Genomic DNA, 12,320 nt, shown 5'->3' on the forward strand with positions numbered 1-12,320 from the left:
GATATAAGGGAAAGTCTGCTGGGATAATTTCTCATAGAAATTGTCTTCACTAATAGAAGGAAAGGAGGAGGGGAGGAAGGGAGGGAAAATCTGCATAAGGAGACACTGTCCTTCCCTCCTCTTCTTCCACATAACATTGTTGCATGAGAATATCATGCTTGGAGTTGCAGAACCCATCCAGCAATAGTGAGGAGAATCATTACCAACACACAGAGCGATGGATAGTACCCAGGACTGCTGAATTTGGTGAAGGAAATTCTCTTTAGAATCACTTGAACAGTTTATCTTTGAGGTCCATGGCATTTTTTAATCCACAGGTTAATTCCTTAGGGCAGCGGTTCTCAACCTGTGGGTCGCGACCCCTTTGGGGGTCGAATGACCCTTTCACAAGGGGTCGCCTAAGACCATCAGAAAACACATATAAAATTACATATTGTTTTTGTGATTAATCACTATGCTTTAATTATGTTCAATTTGTAACAATGAAAATACATCCTGTATATCAGATATTTACATTACAATTCCTAACAGTAGCAAAATTGCAGTTATGAAGTAGCAACGAAAATAATTTTATGGTTGGGGGTCACCACAACATGAGGAACTGTATTAAAGGGTCGCGGCATTAGGAAGGTTGAGAACCACTGCCTTAGGGGATGACAAGTCACAGACATAATTTCTGAGTTGATGTTCACAACTAAAATCACAGTCCACATGCAGTTCCTGAGCATCTATTATGTTCCAGACACTATGCAGGAGAGTCTTTATATGCATTACTGTGTTTCATTATAAAAATAATCCCATAAAATATAATTATTACCATTTTACTGATGAGAAACATGAAGCTCAGAGAAATTTAGGTGACTTGTGGCCAAAGTCACACAGTTAATAAGAGATTAAGAACTAGAAATCAAGCCGGGTTGTATGCCTCTAAGCTAGTGCTAGTTGCAGTATATCACAGCTACCCTACCACACAGATCACCTTCACCATCTCTCCTGCTTACATACCTGGGTGTGGCCAAAAAGACCAAATCAAGAAAGGGCGCACACAAACATTCTTCAACCCCTCTATTCTTAACCCAAGTGGTAGGTAACACTCATTATTAGTCCCTAGTTTAATTCCATCTGGTTCATGAAAGTATCCTCCATTCAAGTCTATAAATCAGAAAGCAACTTCTCCCCGAAGTGGGCTGCAGTGGCTATCCCATTCAGAACCAAATCTTCAAATTTTAGGAGTACATAAGGACCTATGAACAATGGCTTATGAGTTCATAAGTTATTAAATAGTAATAGGAAGAGGTATTATTAAAACCCGACTCTTTCAGTAGAAGTAAGCAGTGGTCTGTGACAAAACTCTATTTCCCTCTTTCTTCCTCTGCCTAGTTTGTATCTCCTATTCTGCGCAAGCACTGCTGTATACCGCGCGCTAACTGATTGCGCTACTGGAGCTCCTGTATCTCCCATTCTTAGTATCCTCCACAACTGGCCATCATGTGGAAGTATATATTTAAAATTTAAATTCATTTAGTCAGTTAAGTTTCATGTTTTCTTTTAATTTTAAAATCAGGTCATCTTTTTTCTCCCCTCTCTCTCAAAGAAATATTTATGGTCCTACTTATCTTTTTCTTTGTAACCCTGTTTTTAAAAAATTCTCTATCTCATGGTCTGCACCTCTTTTAAGTTCTAGTCTGAAAGAATACTAGATTGAAAAGCAACAATGATTGCTGAACAAGTGAAGAAAAGACCAGAGTCCAGTACCTGATCTGCTGCTTCCAGTTTTTATCATTTCTAAAATACCACCAATTGCAAGACACATTATGTTCCACTACGGAAAAATGCTGCCAATTAAATTGATAGAATGGCCTGACACTTACTATTTTTATTTATTCTTATTGAAAATAACTTTTAAACTTATACTTTTAGCATGTATTACTCTTGTGCATAATTTCTAAAAGATAAAATAAACTGGTGCATAAACTGGCCACATTTAGACTTGAACTCTTTTGAATTAGTCAATACCCATGTTTTCCCACACAAAATCATATGTTGTTGTGTTCATTTATTTTAGAGAGAGAAGAAGGGAGAGGGAGAATGGGAGAGAGCAAAACATCAATGTGAGAGAGACACGTCAATTGGATACCTCCCACATGCACCTCAACTGGGGATCAAGTCCACAACCTGGGCATGTGCTCTGACCAGGAATCAAACTGGCAACCTTTTTAAAAATATTTTTTTATTGATTTTAGAGGGAAAGGGGGAGGGAGAGAGAGAGAAAAACATCAATGATGAGAGAGAATCATTGATTGGCTGCCTCCTGCATGCCCCCTACTGGGATTGAGCCTGCAGCCCGAGCATGTGCCGTTGACTGGAATCAAACCCAGGACCTTTCAGTCTGCAGGTCCATGCTCTATCCACTGAGCCCAACCAGCGAGGGCGTGAACCACCAACCTTTTGATACACAGGACAACGTTCAACCAACTGAGCCACACTGGCCAGGACTCCACACAACATCATAATCTGTGTCACCAAAAGCCCAGGTGCTCCAAGATTTGTATTCCAACCTTTATCTCTGGGATTTTCTTCCAAGTCTGCTGATACCTATTCTGCAAGTTCTCTGCCTAAAGAGACAATGACAACTGCATCATGGCCAAAAGCAACTGTAAGAAGTATCTGGATTTCAAAAGTGTAAAAATGTAAAAACAGTGCTTCTCTAGAAGTAATGAAACAATGAGTTTTTCTGTTACCTTGAATAAGACAACATCCTTCCCAGCCTTCAATTTCCCCTAATAGTAGTTTCCAATGCTGAATACCTACCACACTGGGCATTTCACGTATCTCATTTAACTCTTACAGAAAAGCAAAAAGGTGGGCATGAACCTTGCTTTATATACATAAAATATGAGGCTCAGAGAACCTTAGTCTCTTGCCGAAGATAACCCAGCTAATAAGTGGCAGAGCTGGGTTTCAATCTCTGGTCTACTTTCAAAGTCCTTCTTCTTTCCACCACTTCAGTGGTTCCCAAAATTCAGTGAATGTAAAAATCACCTCAGGTGATTCTCCCACAGAGTGGGAAAATACTGCAAATACAGTATATATTTGCAAACCATAAAGCTGATTATATATATTTATTTATTTATATTTACATATATATTTATGTACATATGTATGTGTATATATTTTATATATATGTATATAGAACTCTCACAACTCAATAAGAAAACAACAAATAACTCAATTAAAAAAATGGGCAAAGGATTTGGACAGACATTTCTCCTAAGAAGATATACAAATGGCCAATAAGCACATGAAAAAATGCTCAAAATCATAAGCTATTAGGAAAATACAAATCCAAGCCACAATATGATACCATTCACACACTAGAATTCTATAATCAAAAGACAGACCACAGACTAAAAATGGAACTCCCATTTGACCCTGTGATCCCACTTCTAGGAATATATCCCAAGAAACCAGAAACGCCAATTAGAAAGGATATATGCACCCCTAATGTTCATAGCAGCACAATTCACCATAGCTAAGATTTGGAAACAGCCTAAGTGCCCATCAGCAGATGAGTGGATTAGAAAACTGTGGCACATATACACAATGGAATACTATGCTGCGGTTAAAAAAAAGGAACTCTTGCCTTTTGCAACAGCATGGATGGAACTGGAGAGCATTATGCTAAGTGAAATAAGCCAGTCAGAGAAAGATAAATACCACATGATCTCACTCATTTGTGGATTATAGAGAACAACATAGACTGATGAAAAAGGACAGACCCAAAGACTGAGAAACAGCGATCAGGCTATCAATCCCCAGAAGGAAAGTAGGGGAGGGCGGGGGTAAGGGGAAGAGATCAACAGAAGGACTTGTATACATGTATATAAGCCAAACCAATGGACATGGACAACGGGGGGATGGGAGCATGAGTTTGTGTGGGGGGGGGATGTTGGGGGTTAAAGGGGGGGATGAGGACACATTTGTAATACCTTAACTAATTAAAAAAAAAAAAAAAAAAAAAAAAAAAAAAGACAGACCACAAGCATTGGCAAAGATGTGGAGAAACTGGAACCTTCATACATTATTGCTAGTGGGAATATAAAATGGTACAGCCACCTTGGAAAACAGTTTGAGAGATCCTCACAGAGTTACTATATGATCCAGCAATTCCACCACTATGTATATACCCAAGATAAATAAAAACATTACACACAAAAATTTGTACATGCATGTTCAAAGAAGCATTATTAATAATAGCCAAACAACCCATCGATTAATGACTAGATTAATAAATTGTGGTATATCCATATAATGGAATATTATTGGGCAACAGAAAGGAATGAAGTACTGATGTCACAACATGGATGAACCTTGAAAATATTATGCCAAGTAAAAGCCAGTCAAAAAAGACCACATATTGTATGATTCCATTTATATAGATTCCATTTCTATATAGAGAGCAAGTAATTGCTTAGGGCTAGAGAAGTACAGAGTTTTTTGTGGTTTTAATTTTTTTTATTTTATTGATTTTTTAGAGAGAAGAAGGGAGAGGGAGAGAAACAGAAACATCAATGAGAGAGAAACACCAATCTGCTGTCTCCTGCAGGCCCCCTACTGGGAATTATACCTGCAACCCGGGCATGTGCTCTGACCAGGAATCAACCACTGAACCACACAGGCCAACCAGAGATTCTTTCAGACAGGACAAAAATGTTCTAAAGTTTAAGTGTAGTGGTGGCTGTACAGCCCTATGAATATACTAAAAAACTTTAAATGAATTAATTGTATGTTATGTGAATTATATCTCAATAAACCTATTTTTAAAAATTCCTCTAGACCAGACTACCGCTAAAGAAACTACAGTTTAGAGAAAGTATCATGTAGTATAGTAATTCCTTACTTGGTGTCGTTGGACCTCCAGGTGTCAACAAAGGAAGGACAGGTGCTTCTTGAGCCAGTTTCAGTTTTTCAGAACATCTGAGAGAAACCATACACTCAGCCTTCTCTGAGGTAAGGTTTTAGGTATCTGCCTTCTGGCTAGTTTCATGGTAGTAGTTTTAAAATATGATTCAAAGCTGACTGACAGCTTAAGGTATGAAAAGTAACAAATAGGAAAACAAACTATTAGTTAAAATGTACTTTTTAAAAGGCAAAATGTTTCCCAAAAAATGAGACCATGATGAGTTCTCTGGTTAAAAAATGGGAAATACAGATAAGTGCACTAGTCTAGAAACTAGGAGAACCATCTCAGGGTCCTCCTTAATATGATTCATTTCATCTCACTGTGCCTCAGTTTCCATTTTCATCTGTAAAAATCAACAAATGTGATAGTATCCACCTGACTCTAAAATTCCATGATTTTTCCGTATTATATAATGACACCCTAAAAATGTCTGCTAAAAAGGAAGGTATTTCTTCACATTGTGGGTGCTTGCAAAGAACTTTCTTTACTGAGAGCACATCATAGTAATAAACAATACAAAATACATAACACTAATAAATAATACATGCTACAGCATTTAGAAACTTACTTATGAGTGGCCTTAGAAAGCAAAGAGAGGAAAAAATGTTTAAAAAGAGAGTGAAGTGTGCTTGTCTACTACTGACAGCAAAAGTCAACAGGAAACACTTCAGAATAGAATCTCGCCAAAGCACGGAATGTCCCTGATTAATAACAAATGAGTTATCTCTCCTTCCAATACTTTACTCCCAACACACCAGCTTCCAAATGCATCCCTGAAACTAATGAACTGAAAAAGAGGAAGAGAGCAAAGGAAAAAATATATATTATAATTGGTTTCCTCCCTTCAAAATTCCAAATGATCAACAGAGGGGAGAGGGATAAACACTACCAATAACCAAGCATAAAATTCTATTTACAGCTTAATGTGTTCTGGTGTTTTTTTTCTTTTTTAACTTTTTTTAAAGTCATAAAAATGTTTCTACTACTAATTTCTTTATATTAAGAATAATATACTATTTGCATTTTTTGAATAAATTCATACTAACTTAATTGAGTAATAACATTGGGGGGCCATGGGTTAAAAGGAGTGCTGTCTGCAGGGTCTGGGAGAGGAGGGAGGTTTGGTTCAGTGGATAGAGCATCGGCCTGTGGACTGAAAGGTCCCAGGTTTGATTCCAGTCAAGGGCATGTACCTTGGTTGCAGGCACATCCCCAGTAGGGAGTGTGCAGGAGGCAGCTGGTCGATGTTTCTCTCTTATCAATGTTTCTAACTCTCTATCCCTCTCTCTTCCTCTCTGTAAAAAGTCAATAAAAAATATTTTTAAAAAAGGGAAAAGCAGGAAAGCAGTCAAGATCCTTTTCAAAATAACATATACAAAAACCCCAGTTCAGAGATTTCTGATGAATTTTTAAAAGGTCATTCCACTTGCTACAACAGACCAGAAAAGCCAGACCTCCTCCCTCCTCAAGCAACTAAAGTTATCATGAATACTAAAGAGCAGGCAATTTTCAACTTCAAATTCAGTATTATCATTGAAAGCAAAAAAAATGCCTGGCTGGGGTTGCTCAGTGGTAGAGCGTCAACCTCTGAACCAAGAGGTCACGGTTTGGTTCCTGGTCTTGATTCCTGGTTGGGGCATGTGCCCAGGTTGCGGGCTTGCTCCCCAGTGGGAGGTACACAAGAGGCAGCGGACAAATGATTCTCTCTCATCATTGATGTTGCTATCTCTGCCTCCTCCTTCCTCTCTCTGAAATCAATTTTTAAAAAAGGCAAACCTAAACTCCTATTTTAGTAAGTAATATAGTATTCTGCTCACAGCTACATAGGAGTGAAGGAATTCATTCTATTAATTTACTATGAAAGAAGAATGCACTAACGCCTTCAAAATAATGAAGAACCCATTAATTCTTGCAGCACCAACAATCTTTGTATTTACACGTTATACTATATACTATATATTACAGATATACTATACATCAAATAGCACAGTACATTCTAAAGTGCTCATGTAAATCAAAGTATAACCCAAGCTCAACAGACTATAGCTCCTATAAATGAGCTTATAAAATATCGCACTTAAAAACAAATAAGGTGCAGCCTGGTGGTGTGGCTCAGTTGGTTGAAGTGTCATCCCACACACCAAAGGCTGGCAGGTTGAATTCCCAGTCGGCACGTATGAGAGGCAACCAACTGATGTTTCTCTCTCATATCTATCTATCTATCTATCTATCTATCTCTCTATCTCTTCCTCTCTCTAAAAATCAAAACAAAAAAAGATGCCATTAAATTTATCAATTCTGCCAGCCTAAATAAAGGGTACAAAGACACAAGTAATTTCGACCCTAACTGAAAGGAATTCTCATGAAGAGGAGAGCCAGAAACATGTACAAAGTCAAAATTCTTCGAGATCACAGAGGACAACAAACTTATACACGTAATGGTAACCAGAATTTGCCAGGTGAAAAAGCAGGAGGAACGACACAGCAGGCAAAGAGAACAACACTACAAAGGCATGAATGTAGAGAACACAATTAGACAACCAAAAGTCCTGAGGGGCCAGGGCAGGGAGATTAAGCAGGAAGGATGCATGGGCATGAAACGGTAGTAATTAAGTCAGCAAAGGAAGCTTGTAGCTGGTTGCAGAAGGCCATGACAAGGTGTTTGGTCTTTATCCAGAAGGCCACAGAGAACCTGATATACAATAAGCAATGATTTCTGAAAGCTAACTGGTGATAAGACTTAGAAGGAGGGATTGGGGGGAGGGGTTAGAAGATAGGAAAACATTACTGCAATAATGCAAGTAAAATGTGATGGGGTCAGCAATAATACAAACAACAACTTACATCAATTTGACAGTGATTCTGTATCCATATATTTGACCATAAGCTCTGGTACCAAGTTACAGGAAATGAAGGAAAAATTGTTTTTAAATGCAAGCAAGAAGTCTTTATAAGATACAATCAACAGGACTTAATGACCACTGACCATCCAAAACCCAAAGGGTATCTTTACTTACACGCTAATTTTGCCTTCCTAAGGTGCTTCTGAAATTTTACTTTCTTCATCTAGAGAGTTCTACTAAAATACCTTAGTTCACTTAATAGATGTTAAAAACTTTAAATTTTTAACCACATGAAGAGTGTCAGGTATCCTGTACAGGAATTATTTAAATCTAAAAATTTCCTTGTGGCCACAAGAAAAGTAGAAGAAATAAATACAGAATTTAAAAAGAACAATGATCTTGGTACATCCAAGACTGGAGACTATATGTCTTAGGTAGAAACTCTGAAAATATAGGTATGCAGTAGAAATACCCATAAATAATACCTAATAAACAGGGGGGAGAAAAAGGAACTCTTTAAATCAAAATCTTTGGGCTATAAATAATTCAGCTACCCAAACACATATAATTTTATTATAACAACATATAGTTTATACTTTTCATGAAACCAACATAAAGTTGTGCACCATAGGAAAAATAGGAAACTGATGAGGCTTAGACCCAGTTCCAATTTGACAAACATATTACTAAAGGGAAGTAAGAATTGTAGCCATACTGTTTCAACGTGCAAAGCATTTTCCACCCTTTACCAAGGTATGGTAGTTAAACTATCGGTTTGTATTATAGGATTGTAAAATAAAATGGTGTTTCTTTCAATAAAATGAGTTATGCTTCCCTCTATAGAGAAAGATACTGATTTTCACAATGCTGACACAATGTCTTATCTTTTAAATTTAAAGTTAATGTGAATACGAAACAAGGTAACTTTAATGATAAAATAGGATACATTTTCCACTGAATTTAATGTTCAAAGACAAAGTGATATTTGTCATGTTCTAACAAATAATGCCAGTATATAATCAGCTGAGGTTGACTGGCTCACCCCCAGATATTAACCATTAACCAGAGGTGCTACTCTAAAAATCTGTGTGAAATTGTAAAGGTCAATAAATGTTACAATTCAGTAGAAAGATTATTTAAATAAGAATTTCTACTTCAATGACTATATTTTGACAGGTAAATTTTAAGACCCTTGTTTTTTCATAATAGTATGTGTATGTTATAGGTTCCCCCACTAAAAGAAAAAAAGCTTGAATTGTGTTAGTTCCAGTAATAATTTCTAGCTGAGTCAAAGCTCTAACAGCCTTAAAGCAGGAAATCCAAAAGGAAATTCCATCATCAGTTCCTGGGGTTTGGTAACTAAAAGGTTCTTTGAAACAGATATAGAAGTTCAAACTAGTTACTATAACCTTACCTCATATCTTCAAGCAAGTCACATTCTGCTTGATGTTTGGCTTGAAGTTTTGTCATCTGTTCAACTTGAATGTTTTTCAGTTCTTGCGTAACTTTCACCTAAAATATACCATGTATTTATGAAGACCTTACTGCAACTTTAACAACAACAAAAACTACTTAAGGAAAATACTAAATACGTGTCAGAATATATACCTCTTGCTCACCTCTCCCCTGAAGACCATAAAGCAGCGGTTCTCAACCTGTGGGTCGCGACCCCTTTGGGGGTCGAATGACCCTTTCGCAGGGGTCGCCTAAGACCATCGGAAAACACATATATAATTACATATTGTTTTTGTGATTCATCACTATGCTTTAATTATGTTCAATTTGTAACAATGAAAATACATTCTGCATATCAGATATTGACATGACGATTCATAACAGTAGCAAAATTACAGTTATGAAGTAGCAACGAAAATAATTTTATGGTTGGAGGTCACCACAACATGAGGAACTGTATTAAAGGGTGGCGGCATTAGGAAGGTTGAGAACCACTGCCATAAAGCCATTATTTGTCACCTAATTTTGTTCACTAAGGATATTTAATAAAAATTCTAGACAAATAAGCGGAAACAGGTTAAATATAAATACACAAATATAAAAACTACAGATTAAAGAGGTGCAAAATAAACTGCCCATCATCCTACTTCATGCACGAGCTCAGTAGGCATCTAGGTCTTCTTAAAGTTTTAAGACTCTTGTCTTCTATTTCTTCCAAAAAGGATTCAAAGACATTAACCACCAGAAATGGTGAGCAGAGTGGAACCGGGAGGAAGGAGTATATAAGAATGCCTAATATATAATGACTGAAATGTACACAATAAAGAAGTTACATGCTTGAATCGACTACATAAATTACTCCATAATGGCTGCGAGCAAGCACACGGTCTCAGGATGATGCCCTCCACTTGCTGACAGCGCATCAAATCACAATCTCTTTCTCACAAAGGAGAAAGCAAAAGTGACCTTCTAGGATGTGCACTGCTTTTAAGCCTCCCCAGCAAGCCGGTTCCTGTGGCGGCTCCACTTCAAACAGCTAGAACAGCAAATGCAAGCTGGCCAGTGCCTCGCCCGCCAGGCCGGCACCCCAGGGTCCCAGGTCCAGTGGGCCTGGAAACGCCCCCCCCCCCCCCCCCGTGGCAGCGGGACTACTCGGAGGGTGGGGGTACATGTGTGAAAGAAAAAAGAGGCATAACTGGAGAAATCCGGATTAAGAAGGGAAAGGAAGGGCAGGGAAGGGCAGGGCGAGGAAGGGAAGGGAAGGGAAGGGAAGGGAAGGGAAGGGAAGGGAAGGGAAGGGAAGGGAAGGAGAGAAGGGAAGGGAAGGGAAGGGAAGGGAAGGGAAGGGAAGGGAAGGGAAGGGAAGGGAAGAGAAGAGAAGAGAAGAGAAGAGAAGAGAAGAGAAGAGAAGAGAAGAGAAGAGAAGAGAAGAAAACAAAGAAAAGGAAGAAGACACAAGTGAGGCATTCAGTAAATGTTTGCCCACGAGGGGAGGACAGAACAGCCTCCTCCACCCAGCGCCCAGAGCAGACACTGAGGAACCATCTGCAGGATTAAAAAGACAAGAACACAGCCTCAGCCCTGGGGAACGCTGGAGAAGAGGGCAGAGAGGCGGTTCTCCAAGGGGCGCAGCAGGGAGGCTGCTGACAACCCCGGAGACCCGTCACTCCCACCCCAAGCCCAGATCGCGACACACGCCATGCACCGCCGGATTCTCACTCTCCGGGGGGCACTGCCACCGCCCCCAAGGTCCCCTACCGGAGGAACGGAACGGGAAGGGGGATGGGGGGGGGGGGAGGTTGAGAATGGCAAGACTGGTCAATGCTGAAAACCTTGTTTATCCCTAGGATGGGGGGCGATGACTATTCCAACTTCTTTACGGCCCGCCCCGTGGGAAAAGCAGGCCAAACCTTCAGGCTAGGCTGGAAACAAATTGCTTGCAAATCTGCAAATGGGCGAGGATGGCGACAAGCGGCTGGAGGGCTCCAACCTGGTGCAGACTAAACAATCACACAAGCACAAGGCTCTGCAAAGCTGCAAGGGCTCCCCCGCCCCCCCCTCAGTGCAGCCCCGAGAATGCACTTTGCAGCGAACAGCACTGCCATACGCGCGCGCACACACACACACACAAATGTGCACCCGAAACTCTTGTGAGATGTCTGGGGGTCTACCGCGGTGGAGAGGGCGAACCCCGGCCGCCCCTTCATCGGAAAGGCACCTCCCCCGTCTGGAACCGGCAGCAACTCGGTGACAAGCCAGAGGCTACGGCGGGCACGGCCCGTTGCGGAAAGGGGGAGGGGTCGCAGCGATCGCCCCAGCCGCGTTCCTTGGACGCATCCCCCCCAAAGCCCCAAAGCCTCCCTCCAGCACCCTCACCTTCCTCGGCGGCGGCTGCATGATGCTGAAGGGACATCAATCCTTCCCCCGACGGCGGCGTTAGCTGGGGTAAGAGAAAGGAGAAGGGCCGAGAAGAGGGACCGGCCCAGCAAGCGTGCGTGTTTGAAAGGAGAGCTTGAGGACGAGGACGAGGACTCGCCCCGGAGGGAGCAGGGCGGGCGGGCGGGCGGGCGGCAGGAGGACCCGGTCACGGGCGAGAGTGAAGAGAAGGAGGAGCCGGGCAGGCCTGGGGCTCCAGCGGCCCGGGGGGTGTGTGCGCGCAGGAGGCGGAGACCGCGAGGGGGCGGGGGCCAGGAGCTGGGGCGCAAGGGCTCCCGGCTCGCCGAGCGGCTCCGGAGGAGCAGCTGTGCCTTCCGGCTCCCCGCCCGCCGCCGGCTCGGGCTCCTCGCAGACTCGGGCTCCCTCGGCCCCAACTCAGGCGGCCCGGCCCTCGCTGGGCCCAACGCCCCCGCCCAGCGCGGGGAGGTGGAAGGCGGCGCCACGCTCTCGGCTCCGGCTCCTCCACTCGGGCCGCGGGAATTTCCGGCCCCACCGCGCGGCGCAGCGCCCCACTCCGGCGGCGGCGGAGAGCGCTCGGAGAGCCAGAGCTGGGTGGCAGAGGGCGAGCGTGGCCGCGGCGTGGGGCTCGGTTTCGTGGCGGGGACGGGGGGAAACTAACGGGC

The 12,320-nt window shown here is 41.9% G+C and overlaps 1 protein-coding gene across 1 annotated transcript in view; it reads right to left on the reverse strand.

Annotated features, from left to right (window-relative positions):
* FCHSD2 (FCH and double SH3 domains 2) overlaps positions 1-12,074 on the reverse strand; it is a 179,077-nt gene extending 167,003 nt beyond the window's left edge. The window contains exons 1-2 of the mRNA XM_081098695.1: positions 11,638-12,074; positions 9,221-9,318 (exon numbers count right to left, since the gene is read on the reverse strand). Of these exons, the coding sequence (XP_080954821.1) occupies positions 9,221-9,318; positions 11,638-11,658 (119 nt within the window). The 5' untranslated portion in view covers positions 11,659-12,074. The remainder of the gene's footprint in view (positions 1-9,220; positions 9,319-11,637) is intronic.
* Positions 12,075-12,320: the final 246 nt, after the last annotated feature.

The sequence above is a fragment of the Myotis nattereri genome, assembly GCF_964212035.1.
Source record: "Myotis nattereri genome assembly, chromosome: 9".
Classification (NCBI taxonomy): Eukaryota; Metazoa; Chordata; class Mammalia; order Chiroptera; family Vespertilionidae; genus Myotis; species Myotis nattereri.